The following is a 19541-nucleotide window of genomic DNA, read 5'->3' on the forward strand; positions in this document are numbered from 1 at the left end:
GGCTTCTCTTCTTTAATGGACTTCTGTTCCTGGACCTTCATCAGATTCCATCACATTCCACCTCTGACTTTTGCCCTGGATTCCAGATTAATATGTTCAATGACCTCCTTGTGTCATCCCTACTTGGTCATTTAATAAGCATCTCAGAATCAACATGTGATTTTTCCTCCCCCATTTCTCTCCATTCCTATCAATGACACCACGATATACCCAGTTGTATTCACCAAGAACCAAGGAATCCTCCTGGATTTATCTCACCTGCCTCCCATGTTCACTTCATCAGCAAACCGTAACAGGCTCCATCATCTGTCACCTGGACCCCCCCAGTTGCCCCCAGGTAGGGTCGTCACAGTTAGCAAATAAAAAAACAGGATGCCCTGATCAAGGTGAATTTCAGATAAACGATGAGTAATTTTCCAGTAGAAGCATGTCTCACGTATGTGATGGGAGGACCTGGGAGGAGGGAAGACAAGGCCGAGAGCTTCTCACATGACCAGCCGGTCTCGACTTGGTGATGGTGGGCAGTTCCACTACTGTGGCCTCCAGGCATTTGGTCTTATGAGGATCATGTCCTCAGAGATGGAAAACCCCAATCTTCTTGGCCCCAGTGGCCCTTCCGGCTGGCAGCCCAGTGTGGCCTGATGGCCAGCAGGAGCCCCCGGGGCTTTTGTCTTCCCTGCGCTCCTTTGTGAGAGCCCCACATTCCCTGAGGTCCTTTATGGAGCAATCCAAGGGATGCAGGGATTGGGACAGGGGACCAGGGTTGGGCACTTCCTGTATTCCCATCTCACCCTGCGTCGTGGTCCCAATCCATAGCCTCCCCTCCTCAGGAAATCCCAGAAGGCATGTGGGCCTGGGCTCTGCTCCAGCTCACGAGACATGAGTGGCCTCTCCCAAAGGCTTCTTTCTGAAGAGACATCTGTGTGAGCTCAGTGTTGTCTAGTGGGGCTGCCTGGAGCCAGCACCCCTTGTCCCTGGGTGCGGGGATCCTATCTCTACCAGGGGTCCTTGAAGCCCCTCCCCCACTTAGCACCTGCATGAACATGGGGGAGGCCGTGAAGGGGCCCCAAAGTGCCTTGCTGGAGGCAACGGTGCCAGTTCCCAGGGGGGGAAACGGGGACTCACAGAGCCCTGGCCGTGCCAACTCACTGTGTGTGGGAGGATGTCCTTCGCACAGCGCTGTGTCTCCTTGCTGCAGTTAACAGCAGTGGGATCTGGCCAGTTGTCCTCTGTGAGACATATTATCTGCCAGGGTTTTGGAAAAACTGCATCTTCCCGGGAGGAGTTGAGGAAGGGAGTCTCCTGCCCAGGAACAGTGTCCCCTGACCAGTAATGAGCAGTGGCCACTGAGCAAGAACAAACAAGCAGATTGCCTGGAGGAAGGCCGCGTCCTTTCAGCATCTATAAAAGCCCTTTAGACCCTTGAGCTCAAAAAACCCTACTCCACTGCTCTCAGGGAAGAAAGACAGGCGCGTGTACGAAACTCAACATTTTCCACCGTCACTCGAAACGGAAAAACATAAATGTCAAACGTTAGGGCAGTGGTTCTCAACCTTCTGGCCCTTTAAATACAGTTCCTCATGTTGTGACCCAACCATAAAATTATTTTCGTTGCTACTTCATCACTGTAATATCTGATATGCAGGATGGTCTTAGGCGACCCCTGTGAAAGGGTCTTTCAACCGCCAAAGGGGCGCGACCCACAGGTTGAGAACCGCTGCCTTAGGGGGTTGTTTAGCTAAATGATATCGAATCAACACAAGGGAATATTACACAGCCTTTCCCAGTGAAAACTGTGGAGCAACGTGGGGAGATGTTTATGAAACGATGTTAAGGGAAGATAGACTGCTCCCTTGCGTGTGTACAGTCCGAGGGCAATTATGCAAGCAGATATACAGGCACAGGGAGGGAGGGGAGAAGGAACTTGGAGAAAGGAAAACAACTGGGGTCAATTTCCTCTAATGTCCTTGGTGTTTTAATAAAACCGCCCTTTTAAAAAGCCACAGGAATCCTTCTGTAACCCTGAGAACACATCACCCGTGTGACTGCTCTAGAGCCACCAGCTCCCTCCCAGGTGAGCAAGCAGGGCTTTCCTTACTCCCTCTCCCAGCCTGTGATGGTGCTGCCCCCACCTGGTTTCCGATGCTGCCAACAGGGCTCCCTGGAGGCAGGGGCTAGAGCGCACTCCAGCCACAGACAAGGAGAAGCTGGGCCAGAACCCCGAGGGCGCCCAGCGAGGGAGAGGCTGAACGGCAAATAAAACCAGCGCTGGGAAGGATTAGCTCTGGCCTCAGCAGTTGTAAATGAAACTGAGGCCCAGGGCGGGGACGTGTCCTGCTCAGGGTTTCCCAGGCCTCTCTAGCCAAATGGGAACCTGAACTCAAAGGCTCCAGATCCCCCTAAACTCCTGCTCCCCTGGGAAGGCCTGTCTTCCTGCACACCCTCCTCAGGGGTCCCAGATGCCACTCAGACACAGACACATGCTCTCTGGCGCCTCCCTTGGCTCTTGAAGCGCACAGCTTTGCTAAGTTTTTTTGTTTTGTTTGTTTTTTATAACTTCTAGCTTCTTGGGCAGTAAAGGCATCATTTGGGAGTAAAGGGAGTCGGTCAAATGCCCCAAGTTTCCCTTTAAACTGTTTTTCTTTTATCTCCCCCCTGCCCAGCTTTATAATTCACAAATAATATTTATATATATTTATGGTGTACAATGTGATGCTTTGATATATGCATCCATTGTAAAGTGATTGCCACAATCAAGCCAATAAACATAACCATCACATCACACTGTTACCATCGTGTGTGTGTGTGTGTGTGTGTGTGTGTGTGTGTGGTGAGAACATGTAAAATCTTAGCAGATTTCAAGCATACAATACAAGGCGCAGTCATGCACCGCTTAATGATGGGAATGCGGTCTGAGAAATGCGTCATTTCATTGTGCGAACATTATAGAGTGCACTTACAAGAACCTCGATGGGATAGCCCACTGCACACCTAGGTTATAAGGCATAGCCTATCGCTCTCAGGCTACAGGCCTGTACAACATGCTACTGTACAAAACACGAAATTAAACCCAGCACAAAACAAAATGATGCAATCAAGAGACGCGGTGAACATATGTCTGAGGCTGCTGCCAGCACAACACGGTATCCCGTTTTACAGCAAACTCTTTTTTTATAACTAGGAAGAATACTCTCTAAAATAACAATAAAATATAGTCTAGTAATTACATAAACCAGTAACATAGTCCTTTATGATTGTCATTATCATTATCCCCTGATAAGTCCAGTGCCCATTTGGCACCATACACATGTGCTACACTTTTTTTGAAAATTTAATCCTCACCCAAGAATATGTTTATATAGTGTAAAGAGAGGAAACGGGAAAGAGAGAAACATCGGTGTGAGAGAGAAACATTGATTGGTTGCCTCCTGTACACACCCCAACTGAGGATCAAATCCTCAACCTAAGTGTGTTCCTGACCGGGAATTGAACCCGCAACCTTTTAGTGTGTGGAATGACACTCCAACCATCTGAGCTACCCAGCCAGGGCATATGTGCTATCCTTCTACAGGATTGGCAGCGCAGTAAGTGTATTTACACCAGCATCACCACAAACATGTGAGGAATGTGTAAGACTATGACAGTACAATGTCACTAGACAATAAAAATTTTACAGCTCCCTTATAATCTTACTAGAGGCCCAGTGAACGAATTCGTGCATGGATGGGGTCCAGCTGGCCCACCCCAATCGGGGCCAATTGGGCCTGGCCGGCCAGGGAGAGGAGACAGCTAGCCCCACCCCCTGGTTGGCCAGCTAGCCCCACCCCCTGGTCAAACTCCTGGTGGAACTCCCGATCGAGGGGACAATTTTCATATTAGCTTTTTATTAGATAGGATGGGACCACCATCGTACATGCGGTCTGTTGTTGACCAAAATGTTACGTGGTACATGACTGTATTATTAAATATAGTCACCATACTGTAGATCTCCAAAACGTATTCATCTTGAATAACTGCAACTTTGTAACCTTGGCCAACATCTCCCCACTTCTCCCTCCCTCTAACCCCTGGCAACCATCATTCTACTCTCTGCTTGTATGAGTTTGACTTTTTAGATTTCACACAACAGTGAGATAATACAGTATTTGGCCCACTCTAATCCAGTATGACCTTATGTAATTTGAGGACATCTGCAAAGACACTACCTGAACAAGGCCACATTCATAGGCTCCAGGTAGGCATGGCCTTAAAGGGGAACACTATTCACTCTCATGTGCCAAGGAATGAAAGAACGCTTGAAGCCATTCCTGATAAAAAGCATTGACAGGGCCCTAGTCAGTTTGGCTCAGTGGATAGAGCGGTGGCCTGTGGACTGAAGGGTCCCAGGTTCAATTCCAGTCAAGGGCACATGCTCGGGTTGTGGGCTCGATCCCCAGTAGGGGGCATGCAGGAGGCAGTCAATCAATGATTCCCTCTCATCATTGATGTTTCAATCTCTCTCTCCCTTTCCCTTCCTCTCTGAAATCAATACAAATATATATTTTTTTAAAAAAGCATTGAGAGGGAAAAAGCACTGTGGGCTTCCTCTTCCGCTGCATCGTAGGGGACTTCCCTGTTTTGTATTCTTTCATGAGATGCTTAGTCAGGTGCTGCCACAAGAGGAAAGAGAAGAGAGGCTCAGGTCAACAGAATGCATTGTTCCAACAGGACCTGGAGACAGGAGGCATGGCTACCACGCAGGGCCACACGGGGAAGCTCCAGGGTGGTCGGAGGCAGAAGACAGAATGAGAGGTGCACTTAGGCCTTTACTGGGGTTTCCACGAGGCAAGGCAGTGCAGAGTAACCCGTTTAGGATTGGCGAGTTTGAAGACTTTGGGTGGGTTTTGGGCTATTGGGGTGGCCTCTGGTACCTGGCACTTAGCGCTGGGATGATTAGGACAGAGAAAAATTGCCTCCTGGGGTGCACAGATGGACAGAGAAGGTGCAGCTCTGAATTGGTTAGTTTGCATATCAAAGTCATGCTAGGACGGGGCTCCTTGCTATCTCTAAGAGTTGGCTAGCCCAGGGAGGGGCCGTTTCTCCCAGCAAGGAAGATTTTTTAAGATGTCAAGCATCACAATAGACAGAAGCATTTAAGTATAAATAATGCACCACCACCACCACCACCACCACACCCACGGGGAAGAGGAAGGCTCTGTTTCCATTGTCCCAGCTCCCCCTCCTGAGCACCCGCACAGCCCTCTGGCTGTCTGGCGGGATGCACTCACATTCTAGATGGGCTCTTTCTCCTGCCTTACCATGTGGCCATGAGCACGTCAGCAGCTGCACCGGAGAGAACAGATCGCCGCACTGGTGGCCTGGCCTTTGGCTCAAGGTCCCAGCCCTGACACTGGCTGTGTGCCCTTGGGCAGGAGGCCTCACCCCTAAGGGCCTTGGGACCTGATCATTTGGCATATCAATGGTTACCAGTGGTTCTACCTGGAAAACCCAAGTCTACTTTGGGGTTCTTTAGAGATTATATCAGGGACTCCAGGTTGACCATTATTGGATGAGGCTTTCGAAATCCCGTCAGCCCTGAAAAAGTCTGTCCCAGAAAAAAACGTGGCACCTGCTCTCACACAGCTCTTCTTCTGCATTCATTTCTCACGTCTTTCATTTGCTCTTATACAAAGGCTGGTGGTTTCTATGCCTGACTCCCCACTAAGCTGACCTCTGGGAGGACAGGGACTATATTTGAATACCTTTGTATGGTCCACATTAGCCTAGATTACATTCTGCGCCATTTTCACTCTATGACCTCGGGCAAATTACATAACCTCTTTGAGCTGCAGTTTGCTCATCGGTATGTGGGGCTCCTGATGCCATCCTCTGAGTGACGTGGTGGCCCTGGACTGGGACAGTGTCTTTAAGCCCAGACCATTCCTCTCGGGAAGGCATCACAGCACACTATGATGATACTAGCTAGTGCTTGGAGTGGGCTATAAACTAAGCCGCCTAGTCTACTTTAACCTGTTGTTTTTCTCATGAAGCTAAGCACTCAAATAAGCATTTTTATCACAGATCTCAATGGGATTGATGGAGTGAGTGCATAGACAGTATCTCTTAATATATATTCAAGGGAGGGGGGGAATCAGCATCATCCCTGTCCCCATACTTTAGAGGGCCCCACTCGGTCCCTCATCTAACCCCATCCCATCCTATCCCATCCTATCCCATAAGGCAGAGTCCTTGGGACTAAGAGAACAGTCCTCTTTCTGGGCCCAGCTTTCTTCTGGGTCCATTGGGTCATCCTGCTGAGGGCAGATCCCATTGCTGGCTGGGAGTGGCAGAGCAGGAGCTGTTTGCAGGGGCTGGGGGAGATGGTCAGAAGACAGAAGACAGAATGAGGGGAGTGTACACGCTGGGCTGTCCCCAAGCCTGGGCATAAGGCTTGCTTGGCACAGGAGGTGAGATGGGGGCAAGGCTTCCTCCCAAGGCTGGGCCTGGACCAGGTCCTGGGTAGGCGATGTGTTCCTGGCACCTCCAAGTTCTGGCTCTCATCAAAGTCCAGACATGGGCGATTCAATGGCACCAAATGTGTTGGTGTCACTGCCTCAGACCCGGGGTTGGCCTCCAGTTGGCAGTGCCAAGCCCTCCCCTCCTTGCCGCGCCTTGTTGCAAGGACTCGGCGCAGAAGTAGCCAGCGAGTACGGTTACTCTCAGCCCAGGTCTCACCGTGAGGAATCCACAAGCTGAATGTGTTTTCTGTACTTTCCTGGGTCTCTGCTCAGGACCCTGTTGATGCCCTCAGACCTTGTTCACGCATGGCAGTCCCACCGGCCCACCAGCTCCAGCTCCATCACTTCCCCCAGTGCACCTCTTTCCTGGTGGGGGCAGCATCCCATCCGTGGCAGCCCCCAGCTCCTCTTTGGAGCCACACCCATGTCCACCACCCACCCTCTCCCAGGCTGTGTGCAGTCCACCCTCCCAGGCTGTGTGCAGTGGAGGATGCAGACCTGAAACACTGTCAGGCAGGGGGTTTTCCCATCCCACTCCAGTCCCCGTGAGCATAACAGTTTCCCCAGGGACATGGTCAGACAGGAGGAGGTCAGGAGGGGGAGTTATGTACTAGTATTACTGCCAATCGGCATTCTTCTTGCCTTCTCCACACTCTGACTTATCGCAGGGCAACCATGGCCTGATTCCCGAGCTGCCCCATTTGTAGTGCCCAAGGCCCCCACCTTCCCACCCTCGCCACCAAGGCCACCACTACATCATAGGAGTATTGTATTTCACATCACTATTCCACTGCGTCTTCTCACCGTGCTGTGAGGTAGATACCAGCATCCCCACTGACAGATAAGATGATCGAGGCCCAGTGAGACTGATCATTCTCACAGGTGAATAGGTGTTCGTTACATTTATTTTTTATTTTTTAAATATTTTTATTGATTCCGGAGAGGAGGGGAGAGGGAGATAGAAACATCTATAATGAGAGAGAAACATTGATCGGCTGTTTCCTGCATGCCCCACACTGAGGAATGAGCCGCTGTCAGGGCATATATCCCGACCGGGAATCGAATCTTGACCTCCTGGTTCATAGGTTGATGCTCAACCACTGCGCCACACCAGCCTGGCAGGTGTTCATTTAAATGGCACAGGGGGTAAGGGTCTGAGCTGCATTCAGACTCTGTTTCCTAGTCAAGCTCATTGCACAGGTGCCCACTGCTCACACATGTTTCCACCTGCCCCACTGGGGAACGCAGATCAGCTGAAAAGTAGAGTCAGGGCCAGGCGGGAGGGGCTCCGCTCACATGTGATCAAAACGGGCCTGTGGCTGGGTCTGCCCAAGGGCACTGTTCTCTCCACCACACCGCAGGGCCTCTGGGCAGGAAGTCGGTTGGTGAAACTGAGGCACCAGGTGGTGAGGGAGAAGGGGGGCGGTTTTCCACAACGAAGACCAGTCCTGAGGCATTTCTCGGTTCCTCCCATTTGTGTCACCGCCTGGCCATGTGGGTTTTATGGTGCCTGCTGTGAGGGCACATGGTATACAAACACATCCACAAAAAGGGCGGTGGCACCACATGGCAGATGATGAAGTAACACACACGTCCTCTCGAGGATGGAGTTTTAGATTTTCTTGGTAAAACCGGAGGTTGTGGAGAAGTTGCCATTCCTTCCGGCGGCCGCTGCCTTCCACTTAACTAGGCGTTTGGAGCCGGAATAGTTATTTTCCCTCTCGGTCTTGGAACGTGTCCCACAGCTGGAGCCGCCTGCTCTCAGCTGTTTGTTTTTCCTCCTTAGAGAGGGACTTGGGAACCTTATCCGCTAAACCCCAGAGGAACGGGCAGTTTTAAGAGCTCCCAGGCCACACTCCTCCTCCAAGAGGGCCAAAAGGCCGCCAGAGAGCTGGGCCAGCCCCAGGCCCCTCCACCTAGATAACTGAGGGCAGAGTAGATGAGGGAAGGAAAGCAGATTCCAGCCCACGGGCCCCAGGCCAGGTCCTGAAACCTCGGTTGTGAAAGCTGAGCTGGGCCCGCCTGAGTGGCTCCCAGGTGGCCCATGTATCATCTGGCCTTGGGTGGGACTGGCAGAGCCTGAGTAATGCTGGCCTGGAGCGCTCGCTTGGACCCCACCAGACTCTCCCCTAAGCCCCACCCTCACCCCAGGGGGCCAGTCCCCAGATCCAGTGAGGCTTAGTCCATCTTCCTGCCCCATTCCACGCCAGCTCTCCTCGTTAGTTCCCCTTAGAAATGATTTCAATGGTAGTAAATCAGACGTAACATAAAGCCATCCTAACCCTTTTAAATGCACAACTCTGTGGTGTGAAGTGCGTTCACATTGTTGTGCAGCCATCACCAACATCATCTCCAGAACTGTTTTCCATTCTCCCAAACAGAAACTCTGTCCCCTTTCAACACTCACTCCCGTTTCCCCAGCCCCCGCCCCTGGAATCCATCATTCTGCTTCCTATCTCTATGAATTTGATGACTCTAGGAACCTCAGGTAAGTGAATCCTACAGTATTTGTCCTTTTGTGCCTGGCTTACTTCACTTAGCATAATGTCCTCAAGGTTCACCCATGTTGTAGTATATGGTATATATTTTTATTGATTTCAGAGAGGAAGGTAGAGGGAGAGAAAGATAGAAACATCAATGATGAGAGAGAATCATTGATCGGCTGCCTCCTGCACACCCCACACTGGGGACTGGGCCCGCAACCTTGTGTGCCCTGACTGGGAATCCAACCGTGACTTCCTGGCTCATAGGTCAATCTCAACCACTGAGTCATGCTGGCTGGGCCTTTCCTTCCATTTTAAGGCTGAATAATATGCCTTTGTGTGTATATACCACTTTCTGCTTATCCATTCATGCGTTAATGGACACGGTTGCATCCACCTTTTGGCTGTTGTGACCAATGCTGCTACGAACCTCAGTGCGTGGACAAATATCTATTCAGGTCCCTGCTTTCCATTCTTTTGGAAGTGGGATTGCTTACCCTTTGGATGTTTAAGTCAGATTGGATTTGAAGGCCCAACAGGACATTCTGACCACCTGGGACCTCTGTTTGCTGGCAGAGATAGAAGAAGTTAACGGAGAATAGAGAAGAAACCCAAAAGCCAGGGGGATGATGAACTTGAATCATCCTACAGCTCTCAGCACAACTATGTCACTAAAACAGAACTGGGGCAAAGTGGTTAGAGATGCAGATTCCAAGGCCCGACCCATTTCTGGGTGTTTCTAATTTGCAGACAGTCTGAGAACAACCCCCTGACCTTCCACTCACTGGGCTGATGGTGGCAAAGGGAACCTCCTTAGATTATCTGTGGTCCTGGGGACAGCTGAGGGGTCAATAGGGACCAGTCCAATGCACCCAGTCTTCTGGTTATCAGACCCTTGGATATGGAGAGCCATGAGCCCTGCCTGGCTGTGCTGCCTGTTACAGTCTGCTTTAGGTTTCTAGAGCTGCCACAATAAAATACTACAGCCTGGGTGGCTTCAATCACAGGAATTTATTTTCTTACAATTCTGGAGACCGGAAGTCCAAGATCAAGGTGCTGGCAGAGTTGGGCTGAGGCCTCTCCCCTTGGTGTGTAGATGGTCACCGTCTTGCTGCCACGTGATGAAATGGTCTCTCTGGTCATGCAGGTGCTTGGCATCTTTCTCTCTTCTTATAAGTACACCACTCATCTTGTATCAGAGTCCACCCTAACAGCCTCATTTTAACCTAAGCACCTCTTTCAAGCCCTGATCTCCATATACAGTTTAACATTCTAAGGTACTAGGGTTGGGATTTCAACAGGAATTTGGGAGAGGGGAGAGACACAGTTTAGCCCATAACATTATCCTTTTCTCCTTCTTTCAATAGATGATTATTTCAAATTCTTTATGTTGCTCAAACATGATAAACCATCAGGAAATACAATGACATTACTCATCATTTCACTTTTCTAAAAAAGTTAATTATTTTCAATAATCCAGTTTTCTTTTAAACCTTGCATTTGTGTGTGTGTTTGCTTAATATTAGTGCAGATGCATTTCCCACATCTATAATAATAAAAGCATGATATGCTAATTAGACCGGGTGGAGGAACAATGGAACAACCATCCGGACAACCTTCTGGATGACCTTCCGGACAAAGCAGGGGCTGTAAGGGCTGAGTCTCTTGCACGAATTTTGTGCATCGGGCCTCTAGTTGTTATATAATGGACTTCATAGCTGTCATGTTTAGGGTTTCATCCATGTCCATCTAGTGGATATACCATGATTTAATTATTCTTGAATTGTTCATTCATGATGCTCCCATGTTTCACTGCTACAAATAAGAGGGCAATGAGTTTCCTTGTGCTATAGGGTTTCCCTTCTTTTGGATGATTTCCTTCGGCTTAATTCCCAGGGGTGAGATTATTGAATCAAGGATGTGAACATTTTTATGGCTCCTGATACATTTTGCCAAATTGCTTTTCAAAAGTATTTTACAATGTCATCAGCAATGTATAAACACACTAGTTTTCACCATGGGCTTGCCAGCATGATGTAGCACTTACCTCATTATTTTTAGAGAGGTTTCATTTTATTTTAGTTTTCATTCTTTGATAGCTAATGATCTTATAAAGTTGTTCATACATTTGATTATTAATTATGTCATCTCTTAAGGGAACTGGCTCTTTAAGCCTGATGCTTGTTTACGCAGGTGAGGCCAAATCAGATATTTATTAAGCATCTACTATATGTTCACTACCTCAGGATGCTATGGGGTGGAAATGTAAGGCTTAGTTCTTATTTTCCAGAAGCCTACAATCAACAGTCACATTGTTTTTAGTTATTGCTGATTTCTTTTTACCCCTTCTATTGCTGTGCACATTATGTATGCTTAATAAATTTTTTTGATGTAGTTCGACACCAGATAGCATGTTTATGGTTGTTTTGTGGTCCACAGAGGTCTGCATTCAATTCAAAGGAATGCAGAACAAGAATCCAAAATGATCCTGAAAAACAGAGAAATAGCCTGGACCTGAGAATCTAATATGAATGAGCATGAGATCCTGTGTTAGAACATTAGGGAAGATACACTCGACGGCAATTTTAAAGGAAAGTTTAGGGTTTGAGGTTGGCAGCATGAGTAACTGCAGGATGTGGCTGCCAACCAAAAGCTGTTGCAATCAAAGTTATATTAATAGATACAGAGGTGTAGTGTGTAAAATAAGGGAGGTGACAGTCCCACTTGGCTCCATGCAGATTAAACAATTCCACAACTCCTCAGTGTCGATCTTTCTTTTTTTCTTTTCAATTTTTTAAATTTTGAGGATATTTAAACCTACAGAGGAGTTGGAAACATTACATAATGAGCACCCATATACCCTTCATCTTGCGTCATCAATTATTAGCATTTCACTACATTCTCTCTCTCTCCCCTGCAACATTATAATTACTATTTGTATTGTGGTACCAGTTGCAAACTTCACCCCTAAGTACTTTAATATGCATTTCCAAGAACAAGAATATTCTCTTATATCACTACTTAGAGCTATTAAATTCCGGAAATTTAACATTGGTACAATACAATTATACATATACAGTATAGTCCATAATTTACTTTCTTCCAGTGCTCCAGTAATGTCCTTTATAACAATTTGTTTTTCTTTTTAACCCTGATGCAGGATGTAATCCAGGATCACATATTCAGTTATGTGATCCGGAATGGCTTCTGTAATCTTCTTGGATCTAGAATGGCTTCTGGTGTTCATTGTTTTTCATGGCATCAATATTTTTTGAAGAACAAAGATCAGTTGCTTGGTAGAATATCCCTCAATTTGCATTTGTTCAACTAGATTGGATATAGGTGAAACCTTTCTGGCAGAAACACTTCACACATCCTGCTCAGAGCAGCACATCGGGGGCATATTGTGTCACTTTGTTCCTCTATTGCCGATGTCAGGTTTGATCACTTGCTTCAGGTCTTTCCTGTAAAGGCACCTTTTATTCCCTTTCTAAAGAAGAACTGACCTGTGGGAGGCACTTTGATTCTGTGTAGAGATGTACTGTTTTCCAGCAATCTTTCACTCAACGATGTTCGCATTGATAATTCTTGGCCTGAATCGGTTATCACAAAGCTGGTCATAACATGGTGTTTTCTCTAATTCGCTCAGTGTCCTTTTCCTCCCTGAGCACTGCAGTTGCAGATGGAGGAAAGCAGCGGGTGCTGACGTCACTCCAGTGATGTGCATCTCTTCCCAAGTCCATATTTAGGGATGTCACGTGGGCAGCTTGGCATGGGCCAAGTGGAAGTATTCACACCTCAGAAATGGGCCAGTGCTACAAAGTGGGATTGTAGTTTTTGTCCTGGAGAACCAATTGTTAAATATTTACTGCTGGAGGCAGACAAGCCGAAACACATTTAAAGAAGAATGATTTGGGTAGTGAAGGGACTTGCCTTAAGGAAAGGGGATCTGGTCAGGCAGGCGTGGCTCACGGTTGAGCAACCTATGAACCGGAGGTCACGGTTCAATTCCTGGTCAGGGCATATGCCTGGGTTGTGGGCTCAATCCCCAGTAGGGGGCGTACAGGAGGCAGCCAATAAATGATTCTCCCTCATCATTGATGTTTCTCTCTCTCTCCCTCCCTTTCTGAAATCAATAAAAAATACACATATTGTATTTTTTTTAAAAGGAAAGGGGATCTGTTTTCTTTCTTTTGGTTTTTGTTAATCCTCACCAGGGGATATTTTTTTCCATTGATTTTTAGAGCGAGTGGAAGGGAGGAAGGGAGAGAGGGGGAGAGAGAGAGAAACATCAATGTGAGAGAAACACATGGATTGATTGCCTCCCGCATACACCCCGATCAGGTCAGGAATAATCCTGCAGCTCAGGTAGATGTGCTTGACTGAGAATCAAGCCTGTGACCCTTTAGTGGGAGGGCCATCACTCTAACCACTGAGCACACTGGCCAGAGTGGACCTGTCTTCAAATATTAAACAACTGTCTTGTTGGAAATCTTCACTATTTAGGAGTTAACTTCCCAACACTCCACCCTCCTTCCTTTCATATTCTGGGCAAAGTGGGCACAGAGAGTTACCTCTAAGCATGAGGGGACGAGGCAGGCTTGGGCGGTAGGGGCATGAAGAAGGTTTCAAAGAGCGGCTAAGGGACTTCTTTTCCCCAGCCCACCAATTCACTCAAGGCCGTTCAACTCCAGGTGCATGCAAACAGTACAAGGCTGGGCCAAGACAGCACAATTATTCAGCAGTGCTAGCGGTCCAAGGAGGTGGCTGCAGCTGCCCGGGTTTGTCACTGATGAGTATAGAAGTAGGTCGTCTCCCCAGAGGCTGGGGGCATTTGAAAGCATCTCTGAATCCAGGCACAGGAGTGATTCCGGCATAGCCAGAGGAGAGCTAACGGGGAAGGTTAAGTTATAGGATCAACCTGCCCGTTGAAGACAGTGGGCAGGTCCCCTTATGGGAGAGCTGACAAGCTTGGTGGAAGTGGTTGAAAAGAGAGGAGTCAGCATTCTGGATCTCTTTGGAAAGTACCAAATAATTACCAGGTCGTAGGGGGAGTAGGCCTGGGGTCACTGCGGGGAAAGAGGCGGAAGAGCTGTGTCTTCGGGTTGCTGGAGAGTCACAAACATGAGGAGGATGAGGCATAAAGGTGGGTGGAATACACTATTTAGAAGAGCAAGACTGAGCCTCGAGACCCAGCTGTCACTAGCTAGTGGTGAAAAAACCATTTCTTCTCACCGCCCTCAGCTCTTTATCCAGTATAAGTGGGGATTAAATGCTGGCCCCAAATTTAAAATTAGATACTGTACGTAACGATGCTGTGTAAAATGTAAAACTCTATGCAACTGTTAGACGTTGCATTATAAGAAGGCATCTCGAGTAGAGGATTTCCATGAACATACATAGTATGAGTTTGCATAGGGTCTTGCAATATATATACAGGGATTTTCTTCCCATATATTTTATTTCCTCAAATGAGATAACACCTGCATAAACCACATAGCCATGCCTGGCCCACAGTAAGTGCTCAATTACTCTTCCTTTAATCCTCACAACAGCCCGAGGTAGATGTTGTTAATTCTGTTTTTAGATTAAAAGGGAGAGACTCAGAATGGTGAATCCCCTTGTCCAAGAGGAGAAGTTAAGTGGTGGGTAGGACTTACTAAACCCAAGCCTTAGAATGCTAACGTCATTATCCCTTCCTTTCTAATCTATGTCTAAAAACCATTTAATTCTCAGTCTATGACATTCTAAATCTTTAGGTAATCTTCTGCACTTCACACACCCCGTCAGGTTTTTAAAAATTGGAAACGCGAGATGCACACAGCTTTTTATTACAGTATGTTAACAGTTGTAATTAAATTTTTTCCCTTTTGTAGAAAATGTTCTAAGCCCACAGAATACCAGATTGTGATGGATGACTATCACTGGCATACTTTCATGTTACTCTTTTGCAAAACTAAATATTTGTGCAATGCTAAAGATATCCAACCTAATCATGCAAGACACACTGGGGACCAATTAACATTTCAAAATAACTCTCACTCTTAGTGTCAATATTTTCAATGGGAAAAAACTCTGCTTGTTGGGGTGGGAATGCTTTTTGCATTATTGCCCATGATGATTCATATAGATGGATGGGTGGATGGATAGATGAATGATAGATGGATGGATGGATGGATGGATGGGTGGATGGGTGAATGGGTGGATGGGTGGATGGGTGGATGGGTGGGAGGATGGATAGATACCTAATTCTGATTTTCTGGGCAGTAGTGTGGTATAGTAGATAGAGAGATGAACTGGGCTTTAAGAAATATAAGTACTAGGCCTGGTTCTGCCACCAAAAATCTAGATAACCTGGGATACTTTTTACTTTTCTCAGCCTTTGTTTCCTCATCTGAAAATAAGATGTAAATGATTATTAAAGTCGATTTCAGCTCCAAGCATCTATGATCTTGACACCAAGAGTCCACCTTTTGAAGAACAGCAATGTGAGAGATTTGATACATGGGTTGCAAACCTCATGTTCTGAAAGAGGAAACCCTGTAAGTGCCTAGATTCCTGGCAAGTCTGGCCCAGAGTTTTTATATGTTTATTAGAGAGAATAATTTCCAACTTCCTTTAAATACTTTATGACAGGCTCAACAAGTGCAGAAAGATGGACCTGAGAAAAAGGGCCAACAGGGAGAGCTCACGCCACTCCACCCAAAGCCGCATGGGAACTCCGGGGGGCTGCTGCCGAGCTGCTGGAAAGCAAGTGAACTGATACTGAGCGGTCTCTGTCTGCATGGAACAAAGTGTCCAGATAGATACAGAGAGACATGCTCCCCACCCTCACCACTCTCATGTGACTGTGCCAGGAGGCACGCTGAAGAGATGGAGAGGGGGCCCTCTAACCCTGCCTCAGTGGACTCCTGCTAGAGCCAGAGGGTGGACTGCGCGCTGGGATAGAGCAGGCAGCCTGGGGTTTAAGTCTGCACCTGCCATTCGCGGGTAGTGTTGTCTTAAACAAACTGCTCGGTCTCTCTACGCCTCATCTGTAAAGCTGGACTCCGGAACAGGTCTTGTGTTCTTTCATGAAATGGTCAGTCAAGTGTGGCCACAGAGGAGGCAGCGTAGAGGCTTGGGAAAACAGAGTTTATTGCACTCACAGCGACAGGAGGCCCGGCACGGCACACAGGGCCACGGTGGGGAGCACCAGGGCGGTCAGGAGGCGGAAGACAGGAGAGAGGGGAACGCCTAGGCCATGGTCGTTATTGGAGTTTGTGTGAGAAAGGCAAGGCAGAGCATGGAAAACAACAACTATTTTGGTGAATTTTAGAGTACAGAGGTGGTGTCTGGTTGCCTGGTACCTGGCCCTGGGATGATTAAGGCAGAGGAATATGGCCTCTCGGGCCTGATAGGGAAGGTATGGCTCCGGATTGGATATCAGAGGCATGCTCCCGGCTGGACTGTTGGCTATCTCTAAGAATCGGCTAGCCCAGGATGGCCTATTGAAGCCTGGCAGGGTGATTTCAGGTGCAGGGTTGGAAAGACCACAAGCAGTCATCTTATTTACAATGCCGGCCGATAACATCGTACCACTTGGTTCTAGCCCAATTCTGGTTTTGTCCCTTCCTAGCTACAAGACCTTTGAAAATGCCCTTAATTTGTCTGAGCTTTAGCTTCCTCCTCTTAATGCTAACTTCACACGTCATTTTGAGGGTTGAGTGGTGTGAGGCACATGGAGGGTCTGAAGTATAGATAGCAATCTGATAAACACAAGCTGACTAATGCTGAATGCAGGGATCTCTTTCAGAGTCTGATTGTAAATGCCAAGTACCACACTTGTCCCTTGTATACATCTCCTCTTACCTTCAGCTGAGATTTCACGTCGATGAAGATAGTTTTGAATTTTGTCATCTGCAATATTACGCTTGCTAGCTTTCCACCTGCTGTTGGTCACCAATGCATACTGATTCAACCGGGCGGAGGGTCCCATTTCACTGGATGCCAGGTCATTCAAAAGTATGAAAGCCTTGCCAGCCTGGCGTGGCTCAGTGGTTGAGCATCAACCTATAAACCAAGAGGTCAAGGTTCAATTCCTGGTCAGGGCACATGCCCTGTTGCTGGCTGTATCCTCAGTTTGGGGCGTGTAGGGGGCAACAGATCGATGATTCTGTCTCATCATTGGTTTCTATCTCTTTCTCCCCCTCCTTTCTTCTCTCTGAAACCAATTTTTTTAAAAAAGCTAGTTTTGTCCAATGATAAAGGGACCTCCAATTCCAGGAGGCGCTGAGTCCTGACAGTGGGATTTCCTATCGTGTCTTATGTGTGTCCCGCTCTCCATCCTAACAGGCCTGGCCCTGCTTCAAGGCCCTCCTCTGTCACCAGGACCACAGCTTCCCATCCCACTTCCATTCTCCAGTTCCTGTCCTTTCCAGTCCATTCTCCACTCTCCTGACAAGGCATCTGACAAAAATACAAACAGACTCCACCTCCCAGACTACTAAAGGATAGTCACTAGTTACACTAATTGTACCTAACCTCTTCAGATAATACTAATGTTGGATTTGGTGTGTGGGGTTTTTCTCTCAATGGACATTTTGAAACACATTTATAACAGATTCCTTTTGTGTGTGTGTGTATGTGTGTGTGTGTGTGGTTTTCTCCCAAGTACATGAGGAGGCAAGGTTGTATTTTAGACTTCTTTGTACAATCGACCTCATTATGCCCCGATGATGGGTTCCAGGACCCCCTCGGATGATCACATCCCTTAAATTTGTGCAAGGGGCTTGGCCCTCGAAGCCATGGCTTCGTCCAGAAGGTCGTCCGGAAGGACATACAGTCTAATTAGCATATTATGCTTTTATTATTATAGATGTGTAGCAGTTGCATATAGGCTACAGCAGGGTACACCTTCACATCACTTCATTTGCATGGACTCAGTGGAGTGCTTCATGCACGGCAAATTCAAGTTTGCTTTTTGAAACTTTCTGGGATTTCCCCCCAAAATATATCCATCCACGGTTGGTGGAATCTGTGGGTGTGAAACCCTAGGATATGGAAGGCCAAGTGTATTTACCACGGCCCAGACCCACGTAGTGAGTTGGTACCTCACATACACGTACTTAATGATTTAATGCATGAATGAACAAAGGAATATTCTAAACTCAAACTTACCTGTGGTCTCTGAAAGCGATGGGAAATCAAGGTGTGAAGAAGCAAAGCTGAAAAGGAAGATGGGAAGACAGGGGGCCTCTGTGCTGTGGAGGAAGGGATGCTTCTTGTCATAACCTGGGGTTTCTACCGAAATCGGAACTCAAGACATGGGCTTGGCAGTTTATTGTAAGAAGTGAACCTGGGGATCAGGAATAGGACCTGGGAAGATCAGAAAGGAGGAAAAGCAAAAACAAAGACATGAGCTTGAGTTGGTTTCCATGTGGCCACTGTGTTCTTTCCTTCCAGGACCCTCTGAGGAGCTTTGTAGTAAGTGCTGCCGAATTGCCTTTCTGTGGAGAGTGCTATCCACCAGTCCCTGCTCAAGGCCATGCATGCACGAGGTCCAGTTGAGTTCCACAGCCCCAAGAAGTCACAAAAGGCCTAGATCAGGGGTCCTCAAACTACGGCCCACGGGCCACATGCAAATATAAATATTATATTTGTTCCCGTTTGTTTTTTTACTTCAAAATAAGATATGTGCAGTGTTAGTAGGAATTTGTTCATAGGTTTTTTTAAAACTATAGTCCGGCCCTCCAATGGTCTGAGGGACAGTGAACTGGCCCTTGTTTAAAAAATTTGAGGACCCCTGGCCTAGATAAAGTAAGAGGCTGCCCGGTTATACCCACTCAAAGTTGGTCATTGTAACCCTGGCTGGAATAAAAAGAGGGTTGAGAGAGTGTGAGGTAGGACCAACGGCTGGCCTGTCCATCTCTACTAGTCCAAACTTTTCTATTTCTAAGAAGTGATGCAGGCATTTCTGTGCCTCATAATACACTCCATTTTCAATCATTCACTTAACCACCTGACAACCATTCATTGGCCATTATCAAGGTTCAAGGTTCTGTGTTGGGCACTATGTTAGTCTAAGTAGCAAGTTCCTGCCCTAGCCACTTTGGCTCAGTGGATAGAGCGTCAGCCTGCAGACTGAAGTGTTCTGAGTTCAATTCCAGTCAAGGGCACATGCCTGGGTTGCAGGCTTGATCCCCAGTAGGGGTTGTGCAGGAGGCAGCCGATCAATAATCCTCTCTCATCGTTGATGTTTCTCTCTCTCTCCCTCTCCCTTCCTCTCTGAAATCAATAAAAATTTAAAAAAAACAAATAGCAAGTTTCTAATTCCACTTGTGAATTCCAAAGAGCTGGTCTCTTTCCTATTAGAATGATGCGCTCTGTTGAAATGCTAGGTGTCCTGGTGTTGCTGGAAATGATTTTAGATAGATACTCTAGGCCAGTGTTGGCGAACCTATGACACGCGTCAGGGGTGACGTGAACTCATTTTTTGGGTTGATTTTTCTTTGTTAAATGGCATTTAAATATATAAAATAAATATCAAAAATATAACTCTGTTTTACTATGGTTGCAAATA

The 19541-nt window shown here is 47.3% G+C and overlaps 1 protein-coding gene across 1 annotated transcript in view; it reads left to right on the forward strand.

The window, feature by feature from the left end:
• The first annotated feature begins 6552 nt into the window (after nucleotides 1-6552).
• SCARA5 (scavenger receptor class A member 5) overlaps nucleotides 6553-19541 on the forward strand; it is a 61422-nt gene continuing 48433 nt past the window's right edge. Inside the window, exon 1 of the mRNA XM_015564650.1 lies at nucleotides 6553-6715. Coding sequence (XP_015420136.1) covers nucleotides 6553-6715 — 163 coding nt within the window. The remainder of the gene's footprint in view (nucleotides 6716-19541) is intronic.

Source organism: Myotis davidii, unplaced genomic scaffold, assembly GCF_000327345.1.
Source record: "Myotis davidii unplaced genomic scaffold, ASM32734v1 scaffold198, whole genome shotgun sequence".
In the NCBI taxonomy this organism is placed as follows: Eukaryota; Metazoa; Chordata; class Mammalia; order Chiroptera; family Vespertilionidae; genus Myotis; species Myotis davidii.